Source organism: Kogia breviceps, chromosome 7 (assembly GCF_026419965.1).
Source record: "Kogia breviceps isolate mKogBre1 chromosome 7, mKogBre1 haplotype 1, whole genome shotgun sequence".
Lineage (NCBI taxonomy): Eukaryota > Metazoa > Chordata > Mammalia > Artiodactyla > Physeteridae > Kogia > Kogia breviceps.
In genome coordinates, this window is record NC_081316.1 from 16,159,882 (window position 1) to 16,186,699 (window position 26,818).

The 26,818-nt window shown below is 50.8% G+C and overlaps 1 protein-coding gene and 1 non-coding gene across 14 annotated transcripts; one reads left to right on the forward strand and one right to left on the reverse strand.

The window, feature by feature from the left end:
- TSGA10IP (testis specific 10 interacting protein) lies at positions 1-26,818 on the forward strand. 13 transcript variants are annotated; one of them, XM_067037590.1, is made up of 9 exons: positions 1-326; positions 16,800-16,891; positions 17,384-17,491; positions 18,580-19,265; positions 19,435-19,582; positions 21,920-22,090; positions 24,607-24,706; positions 24,920-25,044; positions 25,671-25,823. In XM_067037590.1, the coding sequence occupies exons 1-9, from the start codon at positions 273-275 to the stop codon at positions 25,792-25,794; spliced, it is 1,608 nt and encodes a 535-aa protein (XP_066893691.1). In that variant the 5' UTR covers positions 1-272; the 3' UTR covers positions 25,795-25,823. The 13 variants fall into 13 exon arrangements, 9 of the variants coding, with proteins under 9 accessions (XP_066893691.1, XP_066893692.1, XP_058925990.1 ...); XR_010841299.1 differs by lacking the exons at positions 1-326; positions 16,800-16,891 and adding an exon at positions 18,344-18,477 and having other exon boundaries at positions 17,345-17,491; positions 23,843-24,706; XM_067037591.1 differs by lacking the exons at positions 1-326; positions 16,800-16,891; positions 25,671-25,823 and adding exons at positions 18,344-18,477; positions 26,699-26,818 and having other exon boundaries at positions 17,345-17,491.
- LOC131760720 (U6 spliceosomal RNA) lies at positions 14,064-14,171 on the reverse strand. Its single transcript, XR_009336817.1, has one exon. It is a non-coding gene; the product is annotated as a U6 spliceosomal RNA (small nuclear RNA).

Sequence of the window (26,818 nt, forward strand, 5' to 3'; positions counted from 1 at the left end):
GGGGGAGCATAGGAAGAAGAGGGTTAGCAAGCTCTCGAGTTTGGCTATGACGGGTTTGCGGTGCCTGTGAGGCCACTGAGGAGAGGCGTGGAGTGGGCGCTTGGACGTAGGGGGCTAAAGACAGGTGTGTGAACCTTGAGAGTCGGGGAGAGAGGGGAGGGCTGGAGCAGACCACCAAAGGAGACTGAAGAGTAGCCAGCCCAAGGGCCCCCCAGGAGCCACTGTGGTGCCCACCCAGGGGCGTCTGGGAGGAGGGAGAACTCAGCTGCCGAATGCCTCAGTGGCTTGGGGGTTGTGGACGGGACAGCGAGCTGAGAAACCTGGAGGTGAGTGGAAGCAACACTCAGAACCGTGGAGGGGAGGTGGGAGAGGGCAGTGGCTCAGAGTGAGGACGGAGGAACGGATTGGGGGTTTGTTTTTTAAGATGGCAGAAATGCAGACTGAAGGGGCTGAAGGGATGGGAGGGAGGACTGATGGAGTGAGGTGGGGTTGCCCGAAGCCAACCCCAGCCTAAGTGGGGAGAGGGGTTGAGTAGGTTTTGGTGGGGGACTGAGGTATTAGGTTTTTATCTGATGGCGATGGCATATGACTTCTTTGTGAAGTAGCAGGCAGGGAGGCAGGCCTGGATGGGCCCAGAGCAGCTGGAGCCTGAGGGCACGTGGATCCTGTCTGCTTCTCATCTGTTCCTGCTCTAGGTGTAAGAAAGTAGAGCCCCCGGTTCCTTTTGGGGAAACATCCCTACTCAGCCTGTGGTGTGTGCATCTGACCTGCACTCCGTGGGGTTGAGCCATGGGAACCGCCAGCCTGGCCAATCAAACAGGCTTTGGCCACCTGGGACTTTAGGTGGGACCCTTGGGAAAGGGTTTTGACAAGATTGCCTCTGGCTTCCCCGTGGCTCTGGTGGCAGCAGGGATCCCTCTCAGGAGTCCAGGTGAGGATGACGGTGGCCACACAGGGGTAGCAATGCTGGCGGAATGGAGGCTGGTGGGTGCTGAAAGCTGCTTCCCACCCCAAAGGGTGATCTTGACTGAGCACAGAGCCAGCACAGCAGTGCCAGGAGGTTCAGAGCCACCATCTTCTGGTAACATCTGAAAACCTGGACCCTGACGCCTGTATACCTTGGACTTCCTAGTCACGTGAGCCAATAAAAATATTTTTCTCCCTAGAAGCCAGCTGGGTTTCTGTCACTTGTAACTAAGAGAGCTGTGGCTGGCAAGGACTGTGAATGGGAGGTGCTTCCCGTTGGCCCTGGAGAGGGAGCAAGTGGTTTTCTCCAGCAGCAAGTTGGGCGCAGTCCCAGGGAGGGTGAGCTCCTGGGGTCCACAGAGCCGAAGGCCTGCCGAGTCATGCAAGGCACGTGGGTGGGAGACAAAGAGACCCTGGGAGCCCGTTGCTGGGATCTGTCCAAAAGGTGAGATTTTGCACGGAGAGTGTGGGTGATGGCTGGGGAAGGCGAGGAGGCCAGGGTGCAGGGAGCAGCCTCCCTTCCTCCAGGAGGTGCAGGTGGGAGTGAGATGCCCAGGAGCCGCTGCCCTGGGTCTCTGCATTCTCAGCCCGTTGGCTCAGCCTTGACAGAGTGCTTATGAGTAGAACCTCATTAGTTCCGGATTCAGATCCTGGCTTCTCCACTTATTAACCTTGAACAAGTTCTCAGCTTCTCTGTCTCAGTTCTCTCATCTGTAAAACGGGGCCTAGTTATTACCTGTGTTAGTTATATGTCCTAAGCTCTATGTACGAGTTATACCTATTAGTTAGGGTAAAGAGTTAATGTAACAAACTCAATATGAAATACAAAAGAAATTTATTTCTTGCCCACGTAAGGTTCATAACGGGGTTTCTCTGCTCAGTGCATGGCTCTGTGGACCATGCTTCTCCAAGAGGGACTTCCCGGCCCAGGCTCCTTCCATCCTGTGGCCCCACCACCCTCAACTCATGGGTTTCAAAGACACTGCAGAAGGGGGAGTCTCAGCCTGCAGAGGTTTTCCTGGGCCAGGGCTGGAACTGGTCCCATTGCCTCTGTTTGCTTTCCCACTGGACCTGTCACAGGGTCCCACCTGAGGGAGGCTGGGGAAGGTGGTCTAGCCAACCTGGGTGACCAGCCAGCTTCTGCCGCAGGACCTCATGGGCCGTTGCAAAGGGCCTGACCCAGCCTTTGATGAGTGGTAGGAGTGCGGCCTCCTGAGTCAGAGGGCAGGGGCCCCAGGGAGACAGTGCTTCTGGCTGGGCCTGGCCTCTGGGTGCCTCCTGGGAATGGGAAAAGATGGCTCTGCCCTGCCCTCTGGGTACCACTGGGCACTGGGAGGAGGCAGCCTGCCAGTACCCCATCTGCGGAGCTCTTCCTGGGGACCAGATGATTGTCATTCTTTATTGTCTGTCCACTGGGGAGCCTTGAGCCTGAATGCCTCAGCCCAGCATCGACTGTGCCCCAGGGTGTAAGTGTGTGAAAGAGGGAGCAGCTTCTGAGGCCAGCGTGGCAGCCGGGGACTGTGACCCTCATGTGAAGAGTACGGACCCACCTCTCCCTGCCAAGTGGAAAGCGCCCCCTCCACAGCCCATTTAAGGATCCATCGAGCAAACGTGTATTAAGCACCCAACATCATCACCCAGCAGGGAAATGAGATACCAGTCATCCACCGGAAGCCAGAAACTAAGAAGTCTGGGAATTCCCTGGTTCTCCAGTGGTTAGGATTCCACGCTCTCACTGCTGCGGGCCCGGGGTTCAATCCCTGGGTGGGGAACAAAAATAAATAAATTAGATAAATAAACAAAAGCTCTTTTATTAAATAAAATCTGATACCACCTATGCTAGGGTAGAAGTGGCGACACCAGAACTCACACTGCTGAGGGGAATGGCAGTGGGTGCAACCACCTTCGAAAACAGTTTGGAGGGAAAAAAAAAAAAGGGGCTTCCCTGTTGGCGTGGTGGATAAGGTTTCACACTCCCAATGCAGGGGGCCCCGGGTTCGATCCCTGGTCAGGGAACTAGATCCCACATGCATGCCACAACTAAGAGTTCACGTGCCACAACTGAGGAGCCCATCTGCCGCAATTAAGATCCCATGCAACCAAATGAATAAATATTTTTTAAAAAAAAGAAGAAAGAGAATGCTTTTGCAGATTCTCATCGAGTCTATCAACATACACTTCCATGTGACACGGCGATGCCACTCCTAGGCATACGGCCACCAAAAGACACGTACAAGAATGTTCATAACCCTCAATTGGAAACAATCCAAATCCGATCCACAAGAGCATGAATAAATAAATGATAGGATAATATATAATAAAACAGAAACACAAAAGAACAAACCACCGTGACACGCAGTATCAGGGTGAATCTTGCAGACGTTATGTTCTGCAAAAGAAACCTAACAAAAGAGTACACGCTATGACATAATTCATTTAAATAAAATTCAGGGACAGGTGAAATTAACTGATGGTGATGGACGTCAGTATAATGATTACCTTGGGCTGGGGGCTGATGGGGGCGGCACTGGGAAGCCTTCTGGAAATGTTCCATAGCTTGAACTGGGTGGTGGTTATATATAAAAATATACTAAGCTGCACACTTAACGATACATGCACCTTTATGATACAACATAAAAACTTTATTTTATCTACATGTCCGTTGAGAACCTACTGCACACCAGGTACTATTCTAGGTAGTGGTGATTACACGAACAAAGCGTTTCTTGGAGTTTTTTTTTTTTTTTTTTTTTTTTTTTTGCGGTACGCAGGCCTCTCACTGCTGTGACCTCTCCCGTTGCGGAGCACAAGCTCTGGATGCGCCGGCTCAGCGGCCATGGCTCACGGGCCCAGCCGCTCCATGGCATGTGGGATCCTCCTGGACCGGGGCACAAACCCGCGTCCCCTGCATTAGCAGGCAGACTCTCAACCACTGCGCCACCAGGGAAGCCCTGGAGTTCATTTCTGATGGGGAGAGACAGACAATAAAGAAGATAAATAGTATGTCAGATGGGATAACGTGTACTGGGGAAAAGAAAGCATAATAAAGGAGTGGGGAATCCCAGGCAGGACAGGACAGGTGGCCCCAGCCATTCTATGCAGCATTCAGGGGAGACTGACAAGGTGACATTTCAGCAGAAAGCCCTATCAAGTGAGGAGTGTGCTGGCCACAGGCTATCTGTGGGGCAGGAGCAGAGGGGACAGTGAGAGCAAAGGCCAGGATTGAGATTTGATCGGCCAGCTTTCCCTGTGGTCTCCCCCAGGTCCCACTTCCTCATCCACCACCCGGGACCCAATTCAGGAGGCACCGGCCCTGTACTCAGCCCACCTTGGCTGTGGGGTGTCTTTCTGGCACTGATGGCCCCTCAGGGTCCCAGAAGCTTCATGGAGGGAGAGAAGGTAGTGGTGTGGGCTCCTCCCCCACACCTTCCCCGCCCCCCCAGGGCTGCCAGACCTGCAGGCCTCAGGGGCTGGAGGAGGAGGTGAGGAGGAAGGAGGGAGAGATAAGGGGTGGGAGTGACCTCATCCACCGCCCACCGGCCTGGCGGACTGATCTGCAGCGCTGTGTATCTGAGTGCAGCACAACCCAGCGATTGTTGTATCTGAGTCCACTCTCTTGGAGAGGTGTTCTCATCACCTCCCATTTTACAGAGGAGGAGACTGAGGCTCAGGAAGTGGGACAAGTACCCCGAGTTTGCTCATTGGCACAGAGACGGGCAGGGGCTTGTACATAGGCCTGCCTAGGGGTCCAGAGTGTGGGGAGGTGGAGTTCTGAGGTCCCCCCCATTCCTTTTCGGGTGTGGTAAGCTTGTCTCCAGGACGTGGATGGGACCAAGGTCCCACTCTTCTAGGCTATAGACACTGCGGCAGGGGAATGGCACCTGTGATCCAGGTGCTCCACCAGGGGCCTGGTCCTTCCTCTCCTCGGGCAGAGTGTTTGGTGAGAGTGGCAGGTAGCTCTGGACTCTCTCAAGGGTCTCCTTGTAGCTGGGGAGTGGGGCAGGACCTGGGCGACACTCACCTCCCATCACCAGAGTGAGCTTTTTAAATTCTGAAATCATGTCCTTCCTGTTTTGTGTGTGTTCAAATGTTATGTTTAGAAATGGAATAAGGGCTAAGATTTCTGCACCCACCCCAGTAATCAGAAAGCTACAAAAGAAAACAAGATCTCACATGAGACCCGTCAGATTGGCAAGAACAGAAAGTCAGATAAGGGAATTCCCTGGCAGTCCAGTGGTTAGGACTCCACGCTTCCAATGCCGGAGCCAATCCCTGGTCGGTGAACTAAGATCCCACAAGTGCCAAAGAAAAAAGGAACAAAGTCAGATAAAACTGATGGCTGGTGGGGAGGTGGGTACACAGAAGTCTGGTGCTTCTGGTGGGAGTGTAAACTAGTGGGCATGTTTGAAAGGTCAGTATGACAGCTAAGTGACTTCTGGCAATTCCACTTGTGGGTAAAACCTCTCACAAAGAGAAAGACATGTCCTAGGCATGGTTAGTGGTGGTGAAGTATTACAGGCTGCCAAGCTGTCTGTCACTGGGATGCTGCATGGCAGGTAGCAATGTGGACAAATCTTCAACATATCAGAAAAACAGAAAAATGCAGAACAAGATCTATATAGCACAGCAGTTTTTATGGAAAGTCAAAACGCAGACGAGCACAACAATGCTGTATATTTCTGCCATTTATTCTGTGACCTTGAGCCAGTGACTTAAGCTCTCTGTGCTTCAGTTTCCTCATCTGTAAAGTGGGGACAATAATAGCACCTCTTGGGCTTCCCTGGTGGTGCAGTGGTTAAGAATCCGCCTGCCAAGGCAGGGGACACGGGTTTGAGCCCTGGTCGAAGATCCCACATGCCGCGGAGCAACTAAGCCCATGGGCCACAACTACTGAGCCTGCGCTCTAGAGCCCGCGAGCCACAACTACTGAAGCCCACGCGCCTAGAACCGGTGCTCTGCAACAAGAGAAGCCACCGCGATGAGAAGCCCCTACTCGCTTCAACTAAAGAAAGCCCGTGTGCAGCAACAAAGACCCAACTCAGCCCAAAATAAAATAAATAAATTTATATATATAAAAAATAATAGCACCTCTTTCAGGGACGTATGATGAATAAATGAGACATGACATATAAAGTGCTTAGCACAGTGCCTAGCACATGGTAAGCACTCAATAAATGGTGCCTGTAATTGACACAGATGGAAATAAATGCCTGGAAGGCAGGCTGGAAGGACATGCGCTAGACACACAAGAGTGGGGCGCTGTAGGGAGCAAGAATGGGATTGGGATGGGCTGAAGGGGAAAGTCCATTTTATTTAATTAGTGTATTCACTTTGGCCACGCCTCGCGGCTTGCAGGATCTTAGTTCCCTGACCAGGGGTCGAACCTGTACCCCATGCAGTGGAAGTGCGGAGTCCTAACCACTGGACCGCCAGGGAATTCCGTTTAACCAGTTTTAAGTGAACAGTTCAGTGGCATTAAGTACTGTCACATTGTGCAACCATCAGCATTCTCCATCTCCAGAACTTTTTTCATCATCCCGGACTGAAACTCTATTCTCATTGAACACCAAATCTCCATTCCCCCCTTCCCACAGCCCCTGGTAACCACTGTGCTACTTCCTGTCTCTATGTCATCGACTATTCTAGGCATTGTATATAAGTGGAATCATACAATATTTATCCTTACGTGTCTGGTTTATTTCACTTAGCATAAAGTCTTCAAGGTTCATCCATGTTGTAGCATGTGTTAGAATTTCTTTTTAAGGTTGAATACTAGTCTATTAATGTATATACCATATTTTGTTTATCCATCCATCCCTCCGTGGACATTTGGGTTGTTTCCTACTTTTGACTGCTGTGAATAATGCTGCTATGAACATGGGTGTACAAATATTATTCCAGTCCCTGCTTTTAATTATTTGGGGTATACACGCAGAAGTGGAATTGCTGAATACAGTAATTTTGGTTTTTTGAGGAACCACTCTACTGTCTTTTCAAAGCAGCTGCATTGGGCTTCCCTGGTGGCGCAGTTGTTGAGACTCCGCCTGCCGATGCAGGGGACATGGGTTTGTGCCCCGGTCTGGGAGGATCCCACATGCCGTGGAGTGGCTGGGCTCGTGGGCCATGGCTGCTGAGCCTGTGCATAGGCTCCACAGCGAGAGAGGCCACAGCGGTGAGAGGCCCGTGTACCGCAAAAAAAAAAAAGAATAAGCTCATTTTCTGCTAGTATGGAATAATCTGTAATATATCAAGTAATAAAAAACAGATGCAGAAAAAAAAAAAAAAGCAGCTGCATCATTTTACATTCCCACAGGTGATACACAAGGGTTCTGATTTCTCCAAATCCTCACTGACACTTGCTATCTTTTGTTTTTGTTTTTTGCATTTCCCTGATTGCTAATGATACTGAGCACATTTTCATGTGCTTATTGACTCTTTGTATATGTATATTCTTTGGAGAAATATCAATTCAAATCCTTTTTCCATTTGAAAAATATTTATTTATTTGGTTGCATGGGGTCTTAATTGCGGCAGGCGGGCTCCTTAGTTGCGGCATGTGAACTCTTAGTTGTGGCATGTGAACTCTTAGTTGCGGCATGCATGTGAGATCTGGTTCCCGGACGAAGGATCGAACCCAGGCCCCCTGCATTGGGAGCATGTAGTCTTAACCACTGCACCATCAGGGAAGTCCCCTTTTTTTCATTTTTAAATTGAGTTATTTGGGTTTTTATTGTTGAATTGTGAGAGTTCTTTATGTATTTTAGATACAAGTCTTTTATCAGATATATTATTTGCAAATATTTTCTCTCATTTTGTGGGTTGTCTTTTCACTTTTTTGATGGTGTCCATTGAAGCACAAAAGTTTTTGTTTCTTTTTATTTTATTGAAGTATAGTTGACTTACAATGTTGTGTTAATTCCTGCTGTACAGCAAAGTGATTCAATTATACGTATATATTCTTTTTCATATTCTTTTCCATTATAGTTTATCACAAGATATTGAATATAGTTCCCTATGAAGCATGACAGTTTTAAATTTTGATGAAATAAATTTTTTAATTTTTAATTTTTTAATTATTTCTTTGGCCAAGCAGTGTGGCTTTCAGGATTTTAATTCCCCGACCAGGAATGAACCCAGGCCCCGGGCAGTGAAAGCGCCAAGTCCTAACCACTGGACCACCAGGGAATTCCCAAATGAACTCTAATTTATCTGTTTTTTTCTTTTGTTACTTGTGCTTTGGGTATCATATCTGATAAACCATTGCCTAATCCATGGCAATGGTTTATTAGATATGATGTTTTTTTTCCTAAGAGTTTTAGTTCTTACATTTAAATCTATGATTCATTTTGAGTTAATTTTTGTATATGGTATGATGTAAGGGCCCAACTTCTTTCTTTTGAGTATGGAAATCCAGTTGTCCCAGCATCATTTGTTGAAAAGACTGTTCTTTTCCCACTGAATGGTCTTGGTACCGTTGTCTAAAATCAACTGACCATAAAAGTAAGGGTTCCTATTTCTGTACCCTCAATTCTATTCCATTGATCTATATGTCTATCCTAATGCTAGTACCACACTGTTTGGGTTATAGAAGCTTTGTACTGTTTTCAAATCAGGAAATGTAAGTCTTCTAACTTTGCTCTTTTTCAAGATTGTTTGGCTACGCTGGGTCCCTTGACTTTGCACATAAATTTTAGGATCAGCTTGCCAATTCCTGTAAAAGGCAGCTGAGATTTTGATAGAGATTGAGATAAATCAGTTTGGAGATATTGTTATCTTCTGGGGTTTTTTAATTGACAGATATTTTCTCCTGTTATTAATCAGATTTTCCTCCTTCTTTGTATGTACATTAATTTTTTATTGGATGCCAAACATTGTGAATTTTACATTATTGATCTGGGTTTATTGAATTCCTTTAAAGAGTCTTGTACTTTTCCTGGCAATTTGGTTGTTACTTATGGGTTAGTTTGATCATTTCAAGATTTGTTACAAGCTCTTTTATGGTGAGTCTAGAGTAGCTTTCATTAAGGGCTAAACCCATAGCCCTTCTGGGTTCTCTACTGAATTCTCTGTGTATTCTGTGAGATTTCTTGACTCTGGAGATAATCTTCCTATAAAGATTTCTAGTCCTTTGTGAGCTCTGGGAATTATTCCTGCTTCCCTTTTCTCAGGGATTACAGTCCTTTGCTACCAGTTTTCTAACATCTGAAATTAGTTGTTTCTTATACTTTATCCAGTTTCTTAGTTGCTTGTGGCAAAAGGATCCACCTTACTTGCTCACGGCCAGGATCAGAAGTCCTTCTCTCTCCTCTGAACTCCCCAAGTCCTTTGCCCTTCCCTCTCCCAAAATTCTGCTCATGCTCTGATTTGGATTATAATTGTGTGTGCATGTTTTATCTCCCTCATTGGACTGTGACCATCTCAAGGGCAGGGGGGCTTATCTTATTCATAGATGCATGTACAGGTTGTTTCATAGGGTCTGTCGCACGATAGGCATGTTTTTGTGCTTTGGTTTGCCCTGCCCCTCTCCTCCTTCAAGACACCTCAAATCACGTCCCCATCTTTTTAAAAATGAATTTAATTAATTAAAAAAATTTCCTTTTGGACTTTCCTGGTGGTGCAGTGGTTAAGAATCCGCCTGCCAATGCAGGGGACACGGGTTCGATCCCTGGTCTGGGAAGATCCCACATGCCACGGAGCAACTAAGCCCGTGTGCCACAACTACTGAGCCTGCGCTCTAGAGCCTGCGAGCCACAACTACTGAGCCCAAGTGCTGCAACTACTGAAGCCTGTGCGCCTAGAGCCCATGCTCCACAGCAAGAGAAGCCACCTCAATGAGAAGCCTGCGCACCGCAAGGAAGAGTAGCCCCTGCTCGCTGCAACTAGAGAAAGCCCACACACAGCAACTAAGACCCAACACAGCCAAAAATAAACAAATAAATAATTGGAAAAGAAAAAAAAAGAATCCACCTGCCAACGCAGGGGACACGGGTTCGAGCCCTGGCCTGGGAAGATCCCATGTGCCGCGGAGCAACTAAACCCGTGCGCCACAACTACTGAAGCCCACCCATCTAGAGCCCGTGCTCCGCAACAAGAGAAGCCACCACAATGAGAGGCCCGCGCACCACAGCGAACAGTAGGCCCCGCTCACCACAACTAGAGAAAACCCGCGTGCAGCAGCAAAGACCCAACACAGCTGAAGATAAATATATAAAATAAATAAATTTATTTATTTATTTATTTTTTATTTATTTATTTTTTTGCGGTATGCAGGCCTCTCACTGCCGTGGCCTCTCCCGTTGCGGAGCCCAGGCTCCGGACGCACAGGCTCAGCGGCCATGGCTCACGGGCCCAGCCGCTCCGCGGCATGTGGGATCTTCCCGGACCGGGGCACAAACTCGTGTCCCCTGCATCGGCAGGTGGACTCTCAACCACTGCGCCACCAGGGAAGCCCATAAATAAATTTATTTTAAAACTTTTTTCCTTTTAAAAAGTTGAAGTATAATTGACTTACAATATTATATTCGCTTCAGGTGTGCAACATACTGATTCAATATTTTTTATAGATTATATACCAGAGTAATTATACTACTGACTATATCCCTGTGCTGTGCATTACATCCCTGTGTTTTATTTATTTTATAACTGGTAGCTTGTACCTCTTAATCCCCTTCACCTAGTTTGCCCATCCCCTCCCCCACCCCCTCCCATGGCAACCACTAAGCTGTTCTCTGTATCTGTGAGTCTGTTTCCTTTTTGTTATATTTGTTTGTTTGTTTTGTAAATTTCACACATAAGTGAAAACATACAGTATTTGTCTTTCTTTGTCTGATTTATTTTACTGAGAATACTCTCCAGGTCCAACCATGTCGCAAATGGCAAGATTTCATCTTTTTATGGCTAATATATCATATATATGTGTATGTGTGTATGTGTATATATATATATATATATATATATATATATATATATATATGTATCTCACATCTTTATCCACTCATCTGTCAAAGGGCGCTAGATTGCTTCCATATCTTGGCTCTTATAAATAGTGCTGTAATGAACACTGGGGTGCATGTATCTTTTAGAATTAGTGTTTTTGTTTTCTTTAGATAATACCCAAGAGTGGAATTGCTGGATTGTGTGGTAGTTCTATTTTTAATTTTTTGAGGAATCTCCATAATGTTTTCTATCCTTAGAGAGCTGCTCCTCCCACTCCACCCAGGAGGTACCACCATGACTGTGATTGGTCCAGGAGTGGCTATGAAACTCAAGGCAGGATATGTCAGAATCCTTCCCTGGGTTTTTGCTACCTGGATATGTGGGAAGAGTCCTCTCTCTACTCTGGTGGCAAAAGTCCAAGGACGGAAACCTGGTGCTGCCTGCAACCAACATCCCCTTTGGAGTGAATGAAGCCAACAGAGAGAGAGAAATGAAGATGAAATGAGGAAGAGAGTAAGACACACACACACACACACACACACACACACAAAGGGACTCAAGTCTCTCAATCCAGGCAAAATTGAGGTCAGGCCTTTTTTATGATTTAGTAAAATAATCCAATTACTTATTTTATCCTTTTGTCTTAATTTAGTTCTGTCATTTGCAAACCAAAGGGACCTAACTAGTACAAGGCATCTCCATATATTTGCTGAATGATGGAATTAATTTGCATACCTGCCTCATTCCCAATGTATGTGAGGTAGCATCTGACAAGAACAAGGAAGATAAAATCTTAAAACAGAAATGGAGGGAATTCCCTGGTGGCGCAGTGGTTAAGACTCCACGCTTCCAATGTGGGGGGCCCGGGTTCCATTCCTGGTCAGGGAACTAGATCCCACATGCATGTTGCAATTAAGATTTCACATGCCACAGATCAGGAGCCTACGAGCTGCAACTAAGACCCAGTGTAACCAAATAAAACAAAAACAACAACAAACAAACAAAAAACAACAGAAATGGAGACTCAAGAGAGCAAGAACATAAAAATGTAAATACGCAGGTCTATTATTAAATAAAGCCCATAAAGTGCTCTATTAATTGATCATCAAATTTGGCTCTGAGCTTCCTGGCAGCCAAAGCGAAAAAGGAGATGTAGTAACTTACATTTTTTTTCCCCCCTTGGAGATAACAGAACCTACAAGTTCCTCATGGGAAAGAAAATTTTCCTAGTCTTTAGCCACAAAGGAAAATTTCAGATGGGGCTCTGTAATCAGGTATTGAGGCTAACGCCAGCCACATTCCATCAGTCAAAATCTGTAGTGAGCCTTCTACGTCTGGTCCTTGGAGTATGGACCTAGGGAACAAGTGAGGTTGTCAAATTTCGTTGTCAACTCGGTCAGCCTTGCCTTGACCTTTCAGTGGCTCTTGTCATAGTTGGTCACTCCCTCCTTTTTGAAACACTTTCTTCACTTAGCTGGGAGCCCTCGCTCTCTGTGCTCACTTCCTCCCCACTGGCCACTCTTGTCTGTTGTCCATGGCCATGTCTCCCTGTCCGCCCCTGACCTCTAAATGGTGGCAGGCCCATGCTCAGTTTCTAGACCTCTTCCCTTCTTTCCTCTCTCTGCTTCCTTGGCCCAAGTCCTCCCGTCCCTCTCCTGGAGGACAGTCCCTCTTTCCACACTGACCCTCCAGTCTAATCTCTACACAGCAGCCAGAGAGAGCTTTTAAAAACTTAAATCAGGAACCCTGCCCACCTGTGAATGGCTGCAGAAAAGAAGAAATTAACACGTCCCCTCCCCGATGCTGGCCAAGCCACGGAAAGCTAATAGCCTTTTTACTTTACTTCCAGACTTGCTCCCCATCTCTGTTCTATAAAAGAAACTGGCATCCAGACCCCAATAAGATAGTTTTTTGGGCACACTAGCCCACCACCTTCTCGGTCTGCCGGCGTTGTGAATAAAATCACTACTCCTTGCCTCAAAAAAAAAAAAAAAAAAAACACAACAACCTAAATCAGGGACTTCCCTGATGGTTCAGTGGTTAAGACTTTGCCTTCCAATGCAGGGGGTGTGGGTTCGATCCCTGGTGGGGGAGCTAAGATCCCACGTGCCTCGCGGCCAAAAACAAACAAACCAACAACCCCCAACCCATAAAACAGAAGCAATATTGCTTCTCTCTAGTTGTGGCACACGGGCTCAGTTGCCCCGTGGCACGTGGGATCTTAGTTCCCCCACCAGGAATTGAACCCTCATCCCCTGCATTGGAAGGCAGATTCTTAACCACTAGACCACCAGGGAAATCCCATATATACATTCTTTCTTGTATTCTTTTCCATTATAGTTTATCCCAGGGATATACCCTTTTATAACCATCAAGTGAGTAAAAATTCAGACGGTGAATACTAATGTTTGGTGAGGGTGTGGGCCGACAGAACCCCTTATCACTCTTGCAGGCATATAAACTGGTACAGCTTCTTTTTCAAGCAATCTAAAAAGAGCTATACATTTGTTTCAAGATCCCACACTCTCAATCCTAGGTAAATAAGCCCCAGAAATTCTCGTGCAGATGTACAAAGAGGCATGTACAAGGGCATTGACTGTAGTGTCCTGTGTGGAAACAGGAGCTGGGGGCAACATCGGCATCCAACCTCAGGGGAATGCATAGTAAAGCGTAATGGAAGCAAACTACAGAACGTTAGGCAACAGTCAGAAACAACAGACAGCTTCTCAAAACGTGGCGGTCAGAGAGAAGAGTAAGGAACGAAAATGAGGTCAACAGCATGATACATTTATATAAACTAAAACCACCAATGCATTAACATGATAATAGATATTTCACAGATCCATTCATATTTAAGTGAGATGGGAATGAAAAGCAAAGATAAAGGAGAAAAAATGCTAAACCAAAACAAGAGATTGACCTTGTATCCATTGGTGATTCTCAAACACTGTGAAATAAGGAACGTAATCAATTCAGCGCCCTGCGCCCGCCCCGAGGACCAGAAGAGAAATGTGCAAAGGACGGGAACAGGGAATTCACAGGGGAAGCACAAACGACCCATAAAGATAGGCAAATATATGAATCTCACAGATAATGAAGGGAATGCAAGTTACAGCAACGAGTTCTTATTTTTTCACCTATGAGATTAACAAAGATATTTTTTTCATATGGAATGCTTCACAAATTTCCATGTCATCCGTGTACAGGGTCCATGCTGATCTTCTCTGTGTCGTTCCAGTTTTAGTATATGTGCTGCTGAAGTGAGCCACAACAAGATTTCTCTAAATTATACTATGTTTTGCCGGTGAGGGTGTAAACACTGTGGATTGCAATCTACATTGATTGAGCATTTGGGGACAGTGATTAAGCGTTATCAAAATTAAATTGCTGACAGCCAGCAAGTTTGCTTCAAGGAACTTATCTTGCAGAAATACCTCATGTGCAAAGGCGCATTTCCAAGGATGTCACAGCTGCAATGTCTGTCCCAGGGAAGCAAGCAGAAGCTGTGTGTGTGTTTGACAGGAGGAGATGAATTTAGTACATCATGTCAGGCATATGGTGACAACCAGTGTGAAGGCTGAGGTAGCTCTGCATGGACTGACATGGAAAGATAAGCATAATATACTCTTAAGCAAAAAAAGTACATCACTTTTGTTGAGAAATTACACATACACACACATGCAAAATCACAAGACATTAAAAAGGTCCACAGGGGCTTCCCTGGTGGTGCAGTGGTTGAGAGTCCGCCTGCCGATGCAGGGGACACAGGTTCGTGCCCCGGTCCGGGAAGATCCCACATGCCGCGGAGTGGCTGGGCCCGTGAGCCATGGCCACTGAGCCTGCGTGTCCGGAGCCTGTGCTCCGCAACGGGAGAGGCCACGACAGTGAGAGGCCCGCGTACCGCAAAAAAAAAATAAAAAGGTCCACGTTTTCAGGTCTGTTTCGGCATCGAAGGCCAAGCCTAAGTCGATAGTTCAAGGGCTCCTGTGTTCCGAAGCAGGTGCTTGCGGTGGGACCTGCAGGTAGACGCGGCAGGTGGCTCACGCAGGACCTAGTAGGCCATGGTAAGGACTTCGGCTTTTACGCCTCAGGAGATGGGATCCCGGTAATTCCTTGGCGGTCCAGTGGTTGGGAGTGGGTGCTTCCACCGCAGGGGGCCTGGGTTCCATCCCTGGTTGAACTAAGATCCCGCAAGATGCGAGGTGCAGCCCAAAAGAGAAGGGGTGGGAATCCTTTGGAGGGTTTTAAACAAGGCAGGACAGGCTCCGGTCTTAACAGGATCACTCTGGCTGCTGAGTAGAGAACAGACTTGAGGCAAGAGCAGAAGCTGGGCACAGGGGCTACTGCAGTGATCTGGATGAGAAGGGGCGGGGGCTTGGGGGAGCGTGCTAATGGTGGTGGAGGGGACAAGTGGCTGGATTCTGCATGTATTCTGAAGGTGATAGCAGCAGGGTTTGCTAAGTGCTTGGGGGCGTGGAGTGTGAAGGAAAGAAAGGAATCCACAATGACGCCAGAATTTTGGCGTGAGCAGCAGGAAGGATGGATGTGGCCTTGACTGAGATGGGGCAGATGGAAAGTCTGAATTTCAACGTGTCGAATTAACTAATATGCTTATTCGTCATCCAAGTGGAGTCGTCGAATGGGCCGTTGGATGTGAGTCTGGACTTTGCGGGAGAGGTCAGTGCTGAGAAATGTAAACTCGGGCGGACCTGGAAGGTGATAGATGGCTTTTAAGGCTGTCAGACTGGAGGAGCTCACTTGAGGTGTGAGTGTGGCTGGAAAGGTCTGCAGACACCTCCTGAAAATACTGACCTGAGGAACCCAGACCCCTCCTCTGCCAAGGAAGGAAGTAGCCCAGAGTTTGTCCGAAAAATCAATTTGGTGGGGGTCTGGAGGGGACTTGCTCTCTGAAAATGGAGCAGCCCACACACTTGCCCTCCACCTGGGGTCCCACGGGTGACATTCAGCAGAGGCGGTGGATGGGCGGGGCTGGCAGCCCACCAGAAAGAGCAGAGTTGACCTATTTTGAATGGAAAAGATCTTCACCTGGAGTGTTATTTAGGTTGTTCAGTGAAATGTGCTCATTGCAGAGGTGCTACTGGGATGGAGTCTGCAAGCAGACAGGGGTCGACAGCAACAGAGCTCTGAGCAGAGCATGCCCGTAGGGCATCTGCTGGGATTTACTTCCACGAGCACTGTTGGCTGATTAATAACAACTCTTACCTGGCAGTTGTGACGAGCTGTGGAAATGTTCCATGATGCATGTGTGTATATAGTAACTGATTTAATCCTTGCCACAGCCCCAGAAGGTAAACATTATGATAACCAGCCCCATGTTGCCCATGAGGAAACAGAGAAGGTTCGTGACTCGTGGAGGGGCTGGGATCTCAACCCCGGTGCTTCCTCTGTTTTTTGTTTTTTTGTTTTTGGCCATGCCCTGCAGCTTGCGGGATCTTAGTTCCCCCGGCAGGGATCAACCCGTGCCCCTGCAGTGGAAGCGCGGAGTCCTAACCACCAGACCGCGGGGAGGTCCCTTTCCTCTGTACTGCTGACTATTGTACTCTGCTGCCTACCAAGAGTCATCAGGCGTTTTTAGCAGTTTTAACCAACATTTACCGAGTGTGTTGCCTTTGTGATTTCATTGAATCCTTGCAACAAACCTATGGGATGGGCCTCTGATTCCAGTTTGGCAGAGGGGAGAAGTGACTTGCCCAAGGTCACAGAGCCGGTGAGAGGCTAAGCCACGCTACTCCATCTCCAGGGCCTCAGCTCGGCACCATGTCCCTGTACTGCTGGTCAAAGTGGTCAGCTCCGGGCATCTCATGGGGATTTACCATGTCAAGGCTTTTTGGCGATGCTTAGAAGTTTGGAATAAGAGTTGCATGTTCTCTCTCCAGTTCTTCCTCAGTGCTCTGGTTTGCCTGCTGCCTTGTTCCTGGACGTGGTATCCAACTTCCTGGCCTTTCCTGTCCTGTCAGGGCCTGGGAGGGTAAGTGGTTTGAACAAGATCTTGTTGTGAGGGTTCATGGCCTCAGCAGGGGTTGAGGTGCAGCAAGGAGGCAGGCGGAGGGAGAGGGACACGGCAGGCACCATCTGCCATCTTCATAGGGTGTGAGGACGCTTTGAGATGGAGAGTCCTGAGACCCCTTTGAGAGACAGATGGTGAAACACAGGCTGAGCCAGGGCAGGGGAATTGTGCTAGGTCAACAACGGGGAGTCCTGCAGAGTCAGAAACAGAGGCAGGCCTTGGCCCTGGATCTCTGGACTCCCAGGCCTGGACTCTTTCTCAGCATCCTCCCAACTCTCCCCTCCGGAAGGAAGCAGGCCTTATATATACCCTTCCTGGCCTGCTTTTGCCAGAGCCCTTGAGACTGGCTGAGGACTGGTTGCCATAGAGATGGTGGGACAGGCAGTTCCAAGGTTGGCAGATGCGGGGCGGGGGATGGGACAAGACACCAATATGCTAAACGCCCACCAACAGTTGGCCAGGACCGCATCGGGGAGACCAGGGCAAGACACACCACAGCAGCCTCCAGGGACGGCCACACGTCTGCTCGAGCTTCTCTCAAGCGTCCCCCAAGCTGAGCAGGTGAGGGGGGCCCCTTGGGGGGATAGCCAACTGCCCAGAGGCAGGTTGGCTCTCTGGGGTGGGGAGGCCAGGGCTGAGGGAGGCCCTCGAGAAGCCACGAGACTGGAGCTGAGGCCCAGGTGAGAGTCAGGGAGGCCCCAGGATGTGGGGTGGAGACAAGGGTGGTGCCCAGGGATGGCTCCCAGGCTTCTGATGGAGCAACTTCAGCAATACTGCGGGAGGACCAGGATTTCGGGAAAGACGATGAGGTTCTCCCACTTTGGCTGAGTAAGTCCAGGGCCCTATGGGGCATTCAGAAGAGCTGTCCAGAGCCCAGAGGCAGTACAGTGCAATGGTGACAAATCTGGGCTCTGGGGACAGACTCAACACATTCAGGTCCTGGCTCCACTTACCAGCTGTGTGACCTTAGTCAAGTGACTTCACCTCTCTGAGCCCCAGTGTTCTCATCTGCATGACAGGGGTGATAGCAAATATCTACCTCACAGGATCCTTGGGAAGGTTATACGAGTTAATACTTGAGAGTCCTGAGCACCCAGTAGGTGCTCAGTAAATAGCAGTTGTTGCTATTTTAATATTAATAATTCAGGTCATGATCAGTCAGTTTCAGTGGTAACAAGGGCCCAGAGGGCCCAGCCTGACAGAAAATAAGAGTCCTGGGACTTCCCTGGCCGTCCAGTGGTTAAGACTCCAAGCTTCCACTGCATGGAGTGTGGGTTCGATCCCTGGTCAGGGAACTAAGATCCCACATGCTGTGTGGCACAGCCATAAAACAAACAAACAAACAAACAAAAGAACAGGAGGGTCCCCTGGGGGAGCTGCTCAGAGCTGGCCTCCTCTCCTGCCTTTGCCCAGGGGATTCTTGGGAGCAGTGATGGTGTAATTCAGGGCCAGCAGCAGAGGTCTCAGAGCGTAGAGCAGACGGCAAAGACGGACCGGAGGCTCAGGGGCCGGAACAAGAAAGAGCAAGGCTCCGCTGAGGCTGAGGAGTAAGCAGCTGTGGAGGGGCCGGGGGGGGTACTGGGTGCCAGGCCCCACTGGGGGCCAGCGCACAAACCCTGACCCCTGACCCCTGCTCTCTCCCTCCTCAGCCTGGTCCCCTCTCCTCCTCGGAAACCCTCCTTCCCCTTCCAGTGGGCCTGGGAGAGCTTCACCACAGATGGCCGGGCTCCGCTTCAGCCAGGCTCTGCCTCGGCCCCTGGCCACCAAGCCCTGCCCTTGCCCCCAGCAGCCCATCGGCACAAGTCCAGGCACAAGTCCACAGCCAACTTCCCGGAGGCCCATGGCTTCTGCTGGAAGACAGAGGCGCCAGATCTGGAGAGGAGACAGCAGCTCAGGGCCTGTAGCTGCATCCCCATGCCTCCCGGCCAAGGGGGGAGCCAAGAGCCAGAGCTGCCTGGGAAGAGCTCAGCATCGGGGTCGGAGGCCGAGGAGGCCGAGCCGGAAGGCCCGGGCGCCGAGGAGGCCGAGAGGGCTCTGAGCCCTGGGGAACCGCCCCAGCTCCCCAGAAGGGGGTCGATCGTGGAGGAGGAGCCATTTGCAGAGGCCACAGACGAGGCCGAGGAGGGGGAACACAGGGTCCCCCAGAGAAGGAGGGCTAGTTCTCGAAGAAAGGGGCGGAATTCTGGTGAGGAGGCCTGGGACGAGAGTGAACTGCGGAGCCAGGGGAGCGGCTCTGGCTCCAACAACCTCCAAGGACCACAGAGGAGGAGGCCAAGGGCCAGGGAGCTGGAGGGGCCGTGGAACCTGGAGAAGCTGCAGCAGGAGTTGGACTGTGGTGAGCATGAGGCTCAAGGCCCGGGTTCCCCCACGGAGCCGCGCAGCGCGGAGAGGGGCTGGAGCCAGCCGCCGGGCTGGGCTGGGCTGGGCTGCGCTCCAGGTGCAGGGACGGATTGCCCAAGGGGCCAGGAGAGGCGGCAGTGCCTGATTTGTCCCTCTGTGGACAGGTCCCGAAAAGCTGCCCTGGAAGCCATCGCGGGCTGCTGTTCAGGCCTCCAGCTGGAGCAGGAAGGCCCATGCCTTGGGAGCTGATGAGACTTTCCTGTTTGCAAACTTCCCTAACCGCACCTTCCTCAAACGACAGGAGGCCACCAGGTGAGGTGGAGGTGACGAAGGGTGGGAGCGAAGCACAGGGACCAGAGAGGAGCTAGTTCTTCAGAAGACAGTCATTCATCCTCTCATTCATTCCTCCATTTATCCATTCACCAGTCTTTTTTTTTTTTTTTTTTTTTGCGGTGCGCGGGCCTCTCACTGTTGTGGCCTCTCCCGTTGCGGAGCTCAGGCTCCGGACGCGCAGGCCCAGTGGCCACGGCTCACGGGCCCAGCCGCTCCGCGGCATGTGGGATCTTCCCGGACCGGGGCACAGACCTGCGTCCCCTGCATCGGCAGGCGGACTCTCAACCACTGCGCCACCAGGGAAGCCCCACCAGTCTTTCTGATCATCCAATCATCTGTCCACCCATCCACCATCCACCATCCATCCATCCATCCATCCACCATCCATGCATACATCTGTCTGCTTGGCCGACTGTTTATTGACACTAAGCCAGTTTTCATTCACTTCCCATCTTCTATCCATTCATTAATTTATTAGCTAAGTGATTAATGCAACATGTATCAGGTATCTGCTCATGGGTCCTCAGGATGGAAAGGTAAAAAGACTTAGTTTCAGCCCTAAGAAGCTCAAGGTCGGCTGGAAAAGGAGACAGGTGGGCAAAACAGCGACAATGGCAGAAGAGTTAGATCATTACTATACTTAGGGCTTGAACGACAGACACTTGGGAGCAGCGGGCAAGACAGATGGGGGCTGCTGACAGTGTCCAGGTGAGGGTTGATGACGCCTTGGACCAGATGGCCATGTGAGTAAAGAGACGGGGATTTATTTAAAAGATATTTGGAGGCTGGCTCAGTGGGCCTCGGTGACAAGTTAGAAGTGGTAGGTGAGAATCCATTCAGCATCCTGATAGCACCCTTCAAGTCTTATCCTGTTAGCCTTCCTTGAGATCTTTCCATGCTTCCCAGTGCCCTTAGGACAAAGCCCAGATTCCTCGGTGAGGTGTTGGGCTGTCTGTCCATCCCTTTGTACAGATTGAAGTGCCGGCTCTTTTTTAAAAAATTTATTTTATTTATTTATTATTTTTTTGGCTGCATTGGGTCTTAGTTGTGGCATGTGGGATCTTTTGTTGTGGTGCATGGACTGCTCTCTAGTTGTGGTGTGCGGGTTTTCTCTCTCTAGTTGTGGCGTGCTGGTTCCAGAGTGCGTGGGCTCTGCAGTTTGTGGCACACAGGCTCTCTAGTTGAGGCACCTGGGCTCAGTAGTTGTGGCACGCGGGCTTAGTTGCCCCGCAGCATATGGGATCTTAGTTCCCCACCCAGGAATCTAACCCGCGTCCCCTGCATTGGAAGGCAGATTCTTTATCACTGGACCACCAGGGAAGTCCTGGTGCCAGATCTTTTGGATCACAGCCCCCGTCTGGCACCCTAAAAGGACCTGGCACATAGTTGGTGCTCAATAAAAATGTGCTGAGTGTATGTCTGCATCTACCCCTCTATTTGTCTATCTGTCCATCTTTCTATCTGACCATGATTCAGTTGTGCATGAACTCATCAATACTGAGTTTCTGTCTGTGTTAGGCACTGTGCTAGGTGCTGGGGATACACTGGTGGTGAAGAGGACAAAGAATCCTGTTCTCATGAGACTCACATTCTACTTGGGAAGGAGGATAACTGATAAAGAAATGAACAAAATGTATAGCTAGAGATAGAAGGCCCCTGAGAGGTAGATGGGGTGCTGAGGTCTCATTTTCTCTGACCTATGGGCAAAGACCTGATTGACCAGAGGACCTGACCATCAGATCTGGGGGAAGAATGTTCCAGGTGGATCTAGGTGCTGTCTATTCAACCATCCACACCATCCATCCATCCTTTCATCCACCCACTGATCCCATCATCATTTGTTTCTTTTTCCCATCCATTCATCCATCTGTCCCTCAAACCCGTAGGCATTACCCTAGCTCCTACCAGATAGATATAGGGGTCAGAGAGAAAAAAAGATCTGGGTCCTCCCCTCAAGGACAGCTGCTTTGCAAGGGGCAGTTGGCAATACAGGTGAGGTCATGGGTGTGTGTGCTGAGCTCCACAAGCCTAAGGACTGTCAGAGTTGGGGTACACCCCTGGCTGGAGTAGGCAGGAGGCTTCCAGGAAGAGTAGGGAAAGGACTTGAGTTAGGCCCGAGGGCTGAGCCCCCAGAGTCAGCCTGCATCCTGTCCAACTTCCACAACAAACCCCATTCCCCAGGCCCCTGGATCTCTGGGCTGCAGCAGTCCCTCCCTCCGGGCCCCCACACGCCTCTACCTGCCCTGGGCCCTCCATGAGGCTCCTGGCTCCCTGCAGACTTCTCCCACCCCTCTTCCTTTCCTCTCCCCACCCAAGAAACCAGCTGCAGGCCAGGGAATGGCGGCAGCAGGCCGAGAGGCAGCAGGCCGAGCTGCGGCGGGCCCGGGAGCGGAGGGTACAGCAGCAGGTGGCTCACTGCCTGGCAGCCTACGCACCCAGAGGGAGCCGGGGGCCGGGGGCCGCCCAGCACAAGCTGCAGGAGCTAAGGTAGGGAGCCCGGGGCTGCGGGGGCCTGGAGGGGAGAAGGCAGGGAGGCGGTACTGGGTGTCAGACCAAAGGACCAAGGAGAACCTGCCCTCACCTTCCCACGGGCTGAGCTTCCAGGGCCATCCTCCCCGCCAGGTGGGCAGGTCGGGCCACTGCGAAGACACTGAGGCCTGGGAGGAGAAGGGGCTGGGCCAGGGTCACCTTGCGAATAATAACAATTCCAGCAGCTGTCGATGGCTGAAGTTTAAAATGTTCTCCTTGCGTTACCACACTTCCAAATCTTGTTTTCTGATTTCAAATGCCAGGCATGCTTACTATAAAAATTCAAATATTACAGAAATAGTTCATGGAGAATGTGACTAGTGCCTGTGATCCGGCTCCTGGAAACAGCCATTGTTCGTGGTCAGGGGAAGAGTCATCTGTTTCATCTTCTTCCTATGTTTTGATCATAAAAAACCAAATTCATATTTAAAAGCAAATCTTTTTTAGACTCATAAGAGGCGAGTGAAGCAGGTATTATCACCACTCCCATAACTTTACAGATGAGGAAAGTCAGGCTTCAAGAGCTTAAATAATTTGTCAAAGGTCACAACAGAGCGGCAAACCTGGGATTCCAAACCAGGTAGCTGTTCATCTGCCCTGCTACGCTGCCTCGGAGGGCTCAAATGCCCAATCTTCAGATAAAATGCACCAGGATCTTCCCTCCAAAGCCCAAGCTAGGGAAACAGATAAATAAATATGATCACCGATACCACTGACACTGAGGACCTACGGGGTGCAGCTGGCAGCAAGGCAGCGCTTTCATCCAGGGAGACGCACTAGGTCAAGGTGAGTTGGGTGCTGCTGAGAGATCACAGGGTTCCTGCCCTGCGATGGGGCCACTGAGGACTCAGGGGGGCTCTGATCACCTACTCTTTGAGGCTCAGCCTTATCACCCCCAACTTTACAGATGAGGAAAGCAAGACTCGAGAGGTCACGTGTATTTTAAAGGAATCCTTGGCCAGTGATCGGGGAGATGCCTTCTCCCTGCCGGACCTCAAGTTCATTGTTTTCTCTCAAGGCAGGAAGCGGAAGGCTCAGACTCCGGTGGCAGATGTCCGTGAGAGGAGTGTTTCAAACGCACTCCTTTCATTTTCGATTTGGGAGAGGGTATTTCCCACGGGGTGTCTCAGCCCTTCCAGCCCGTGAACTTTGTTCTGAGCTTCACGGGAGACTCTGCCCTTCCCAGGAGGGTGGGCAAAAAAGATATCGCCCTGTGGTAGGGAAGCTCCGTACCTTACTTTTATTCTGAGACAGGGCTGACATCCACTGACATCACTTCCTTTCTCGCTTAGAGCTCCAAGACATGGGCTTCCTTTCAATTCTAACAGAAATAGCATCAAGAACCAAGCACGAAAAATGTACACCACCTCACAGGCAAGACAGAGACTGAATGTGCAAGCTCACGCTTCCCCCACTCCCCACTCCTTGTAACTGCTGTAAAATCCCCTCTTGAACAGTGAAGACTTCTCTTTGCAGTGACTTCTGTTCCTGGCCATGGTTTTCAAGTCCATCTTTTTCTCAAATGGAGGAAGTTTCCTTCCCTGGCACATAGCCAAGGGGCCTGGCCCAGCAAGCCAGTGTTTTCCACAGGGCTCAGCACACTTGCCGGAAGTCCCAGCATGAGTTTTGGAGTCTTGTGTGCCTCTCCCCTCCCGTCCTGTCTGTGGGTGCTGCCACCACACCCTTCGGCCTCTCTCGTGTGCTCCGCAGAAGGATGCCCGGTCCCGTGTGTGGTGTAGCCAGAGGGCCCCTCACTGCCAGGATGCACGGCTTGCAGAGCAGACAGATTTCCGACAAGCGCACCGACTGCGTTTTTGTAAATGGGATTGTGCTTCTCCAGTGGAACCTAGATCTCTCTGGGATGTGTTCTTTCATTTGCAATACATTTCTTTAGTTCCTCTGTCCCATTTTCCAAACTATCGGCTTATAAGAACCACAGAGAATGCTGGCAGGCTTGTCCCATTCGGGCTATAGCACAGAGAAGAAAACTGAACCCGGAGCCCAGACTGGGATGTTGCCCAAAGCCACAGCCAACAGTCACAGCGTCTCCTCACAGGCACAGTGTGAGAGGGTGCAGGGGTGGGTGCAGAGAGGGGAGGGCTGTGCATGCAGATGTCCAGTTGCTCAGAAGACAGTGCTGGCCCCTCTCCCTTGGGGATGGCTGGGAGCAGGGGCGAGCCTGGCACCGCCTGCAGACCTGGGTTCGGCACTCAGTCCCTCACTTCCCGGCTGTGCAACGTTGGACAAGTCCCTTGACCCTCCTGAGCCTCAGGCGTGTCATGGGTAAAATGGGACAGATGATTCCCGCCCCACTGACCTCAGGAGAAATCCAGGGCAAGGATGGAAATCAAATGGTTTTGTAAAGCCGAGGGCAGGAGGACAGAAACAGAAAGTTCTTAATGAGGACAAGTGGGCTCAGGAGTGGGGACGGCTCGTGTCCACGGTTAGCTGCCCAGAGGCCCGTCTCCCCGCAGGTGCCAGGAGAGACAGCGCTTTGCTGAGTACCAGGCAGAGTTGAAAGGTATCCAGCATCGGGTGCAGGCCCGGCCCTACCTGTTCCAGCAGGCCATGCAGGTGAGGCTAGCACCTGGGCAAGCATGTGGCTCCCCGAGAACAGAGCTTCTCACTGGCCGAGTGGGTAGGGAGATGAGGTGGGAGTGGGCCCCCTTAGTTGCGACCCCCTGGGCTGCTGCCCATCTGGAAGCCCTGGGACCCCCTTGGTAAGCAGAGCCTTACTGTGTCCTCAGCAGCCCAGGTGAGAGAGGAACCCCGCTTCTCTCTCCTTAGGCCAATGCCCGGCTCACCGTGACCCGGCGCTTCTCCCAGGTGCTGTCGGCGCTGGGACTGGATGAGGAGCAGCTGCTGGCTGAGGCAGGAAAGGGGGCTACGGAGGGCACCCCCAGGAAACCCAGGTGAGGCCCAGCTGTGGGGAGAAAGGGCGTGGTCACGGGCACTCTGCACTGCAGGGCCTCATCCAGTTGCCAGCCTGCCCTGGGGGAAGGCTGAGGGGACTCCTTGGGCAGCCACATGGATCCACCGTGAAGTCAGTCCTGCCCCGTCCACCCCCTGGCCTGGAGGACTCTGTCTAGCTTTCGCAGTCAGCAGAGCTTTCCCCAGGCACTGTCCTCCGTGGCACTCAAGGAAGGTGGGGCCAGGGTTATTCTCCCCACTTCCGATGAGGAAACTAAGGACCCCAGGGGTAGGCTCTTGCCCAAGGACCCAGGAATGAATAAGCAGCAGAGCCTGTCTGGGAACCTGCAGCCACCTGAGCGGCCACACTTCAAGCCCCGACTGTGGGCTGGTGCCACACTGGTCACTCCACGTACCCTTATGCTTTAGAACAACTTGGTGCAGAGCAGGGGTTATGAGGCTTGAGGAGGGGAAGTCACTTGCTCAGGGTCACACAGCATAGGAGCCAGATTTGAATCCACAACATCGGTGATGATGGCCTTTCCTCTTCTACAGCCCAGGTATCCTTGGTTATGGGGGTGGGGAGCTGCACAGCCCAATGGCCTCTATCTGTGTCTTCATCTTTAAGGAGCCACAGGTCAGTGGGAGTGAGAATGGAGCACTCTTCTCAGAGTCCCGCAAAGAAAGAACCCACTGGCAGCCAGCCTGACAAGCACTCCGCCCCAAGCCCAGACCGAGAGTCCAGTCCCTGAGATAAAAATTAAATACTGTGTGGAAAATACAGTGTGGGATTTCTGGTGGTAGTGGAAAGAGGCTGCAGGTTGGGAGTAGGTGGTGGCAGGTGGGTATGCAGCGCTCTTGGCTTGTCCCCAGGACAAGGAACTCTGGCTGTTCTGGCTGCCTCCTCCCAGCACACACGGCTCTGCCTCTGCCCTGAGGACTGAGTGGGGCATCTCCAAGAGCGAGAGCTGCAACTCCTAAAAATGCTGGGTGCTGTAATTCAAGAGTAAATAGGACAGAATGGCTTCCGCCTTTGGGAACTCCCAGTCCCGTGGAGGAGGGGGGCGGACCTTTAAAGGCACGATCACACCTTAACAGACGGGCCGCCAGAAATAGCAACTGTGAGGCGGGGGTGTCAGGATGGATTGTGTGGTCTGAGCTTTTACATTTAACTAATTTCAGGTTAGAGCCCCTCTCCACAAGGGGGAAAAGAAACAAAGCTCAAACACACGGACGTGCCAAATTTTACATTCAATTTCAGGGGACTCAGACACGCAGAAGTTCATCTCGACTTCCGTAGCAGTCACAGGGCGCAGGTTAAAAAACCCGATCCAAGGAATGGGGGAAGGCAGCGTTTGCAGACAGTACTAGTTGTAGGGGTTGGGAGGAGGCTGGACTGTGGAGCGGGGGGGGGGGATCTCAGGAGGAGAACACGCTCGTCGTTCAACACCTGATGGAGCCACGACCCCAGGGAGTTCACTAGGAGGACGCCTACTGGAGCGGTGGGCGCTGCCCACGGAAAGTCCGGAGGCAGTGACTGTCCCGTGATTGAGGGTGTGCAAGCGGAGGGAAGCCGGGGAGGGGCTTTTCTGCGTCGGCGATGCTGACTTACATGGCCCCTACGTCCTTAAAGTTCTAGGATGCCGTCTTCCCCAGACAGGGTCGCACAGCACCTTGAGACACGCATGCGCAACTGGGCGACCTGTTCAAAGACCGCCCCACGGCCCGAGGCAGCCGCGACTGCGCAGTCGGGCTCCGATCCCGGCTTTCCCATGA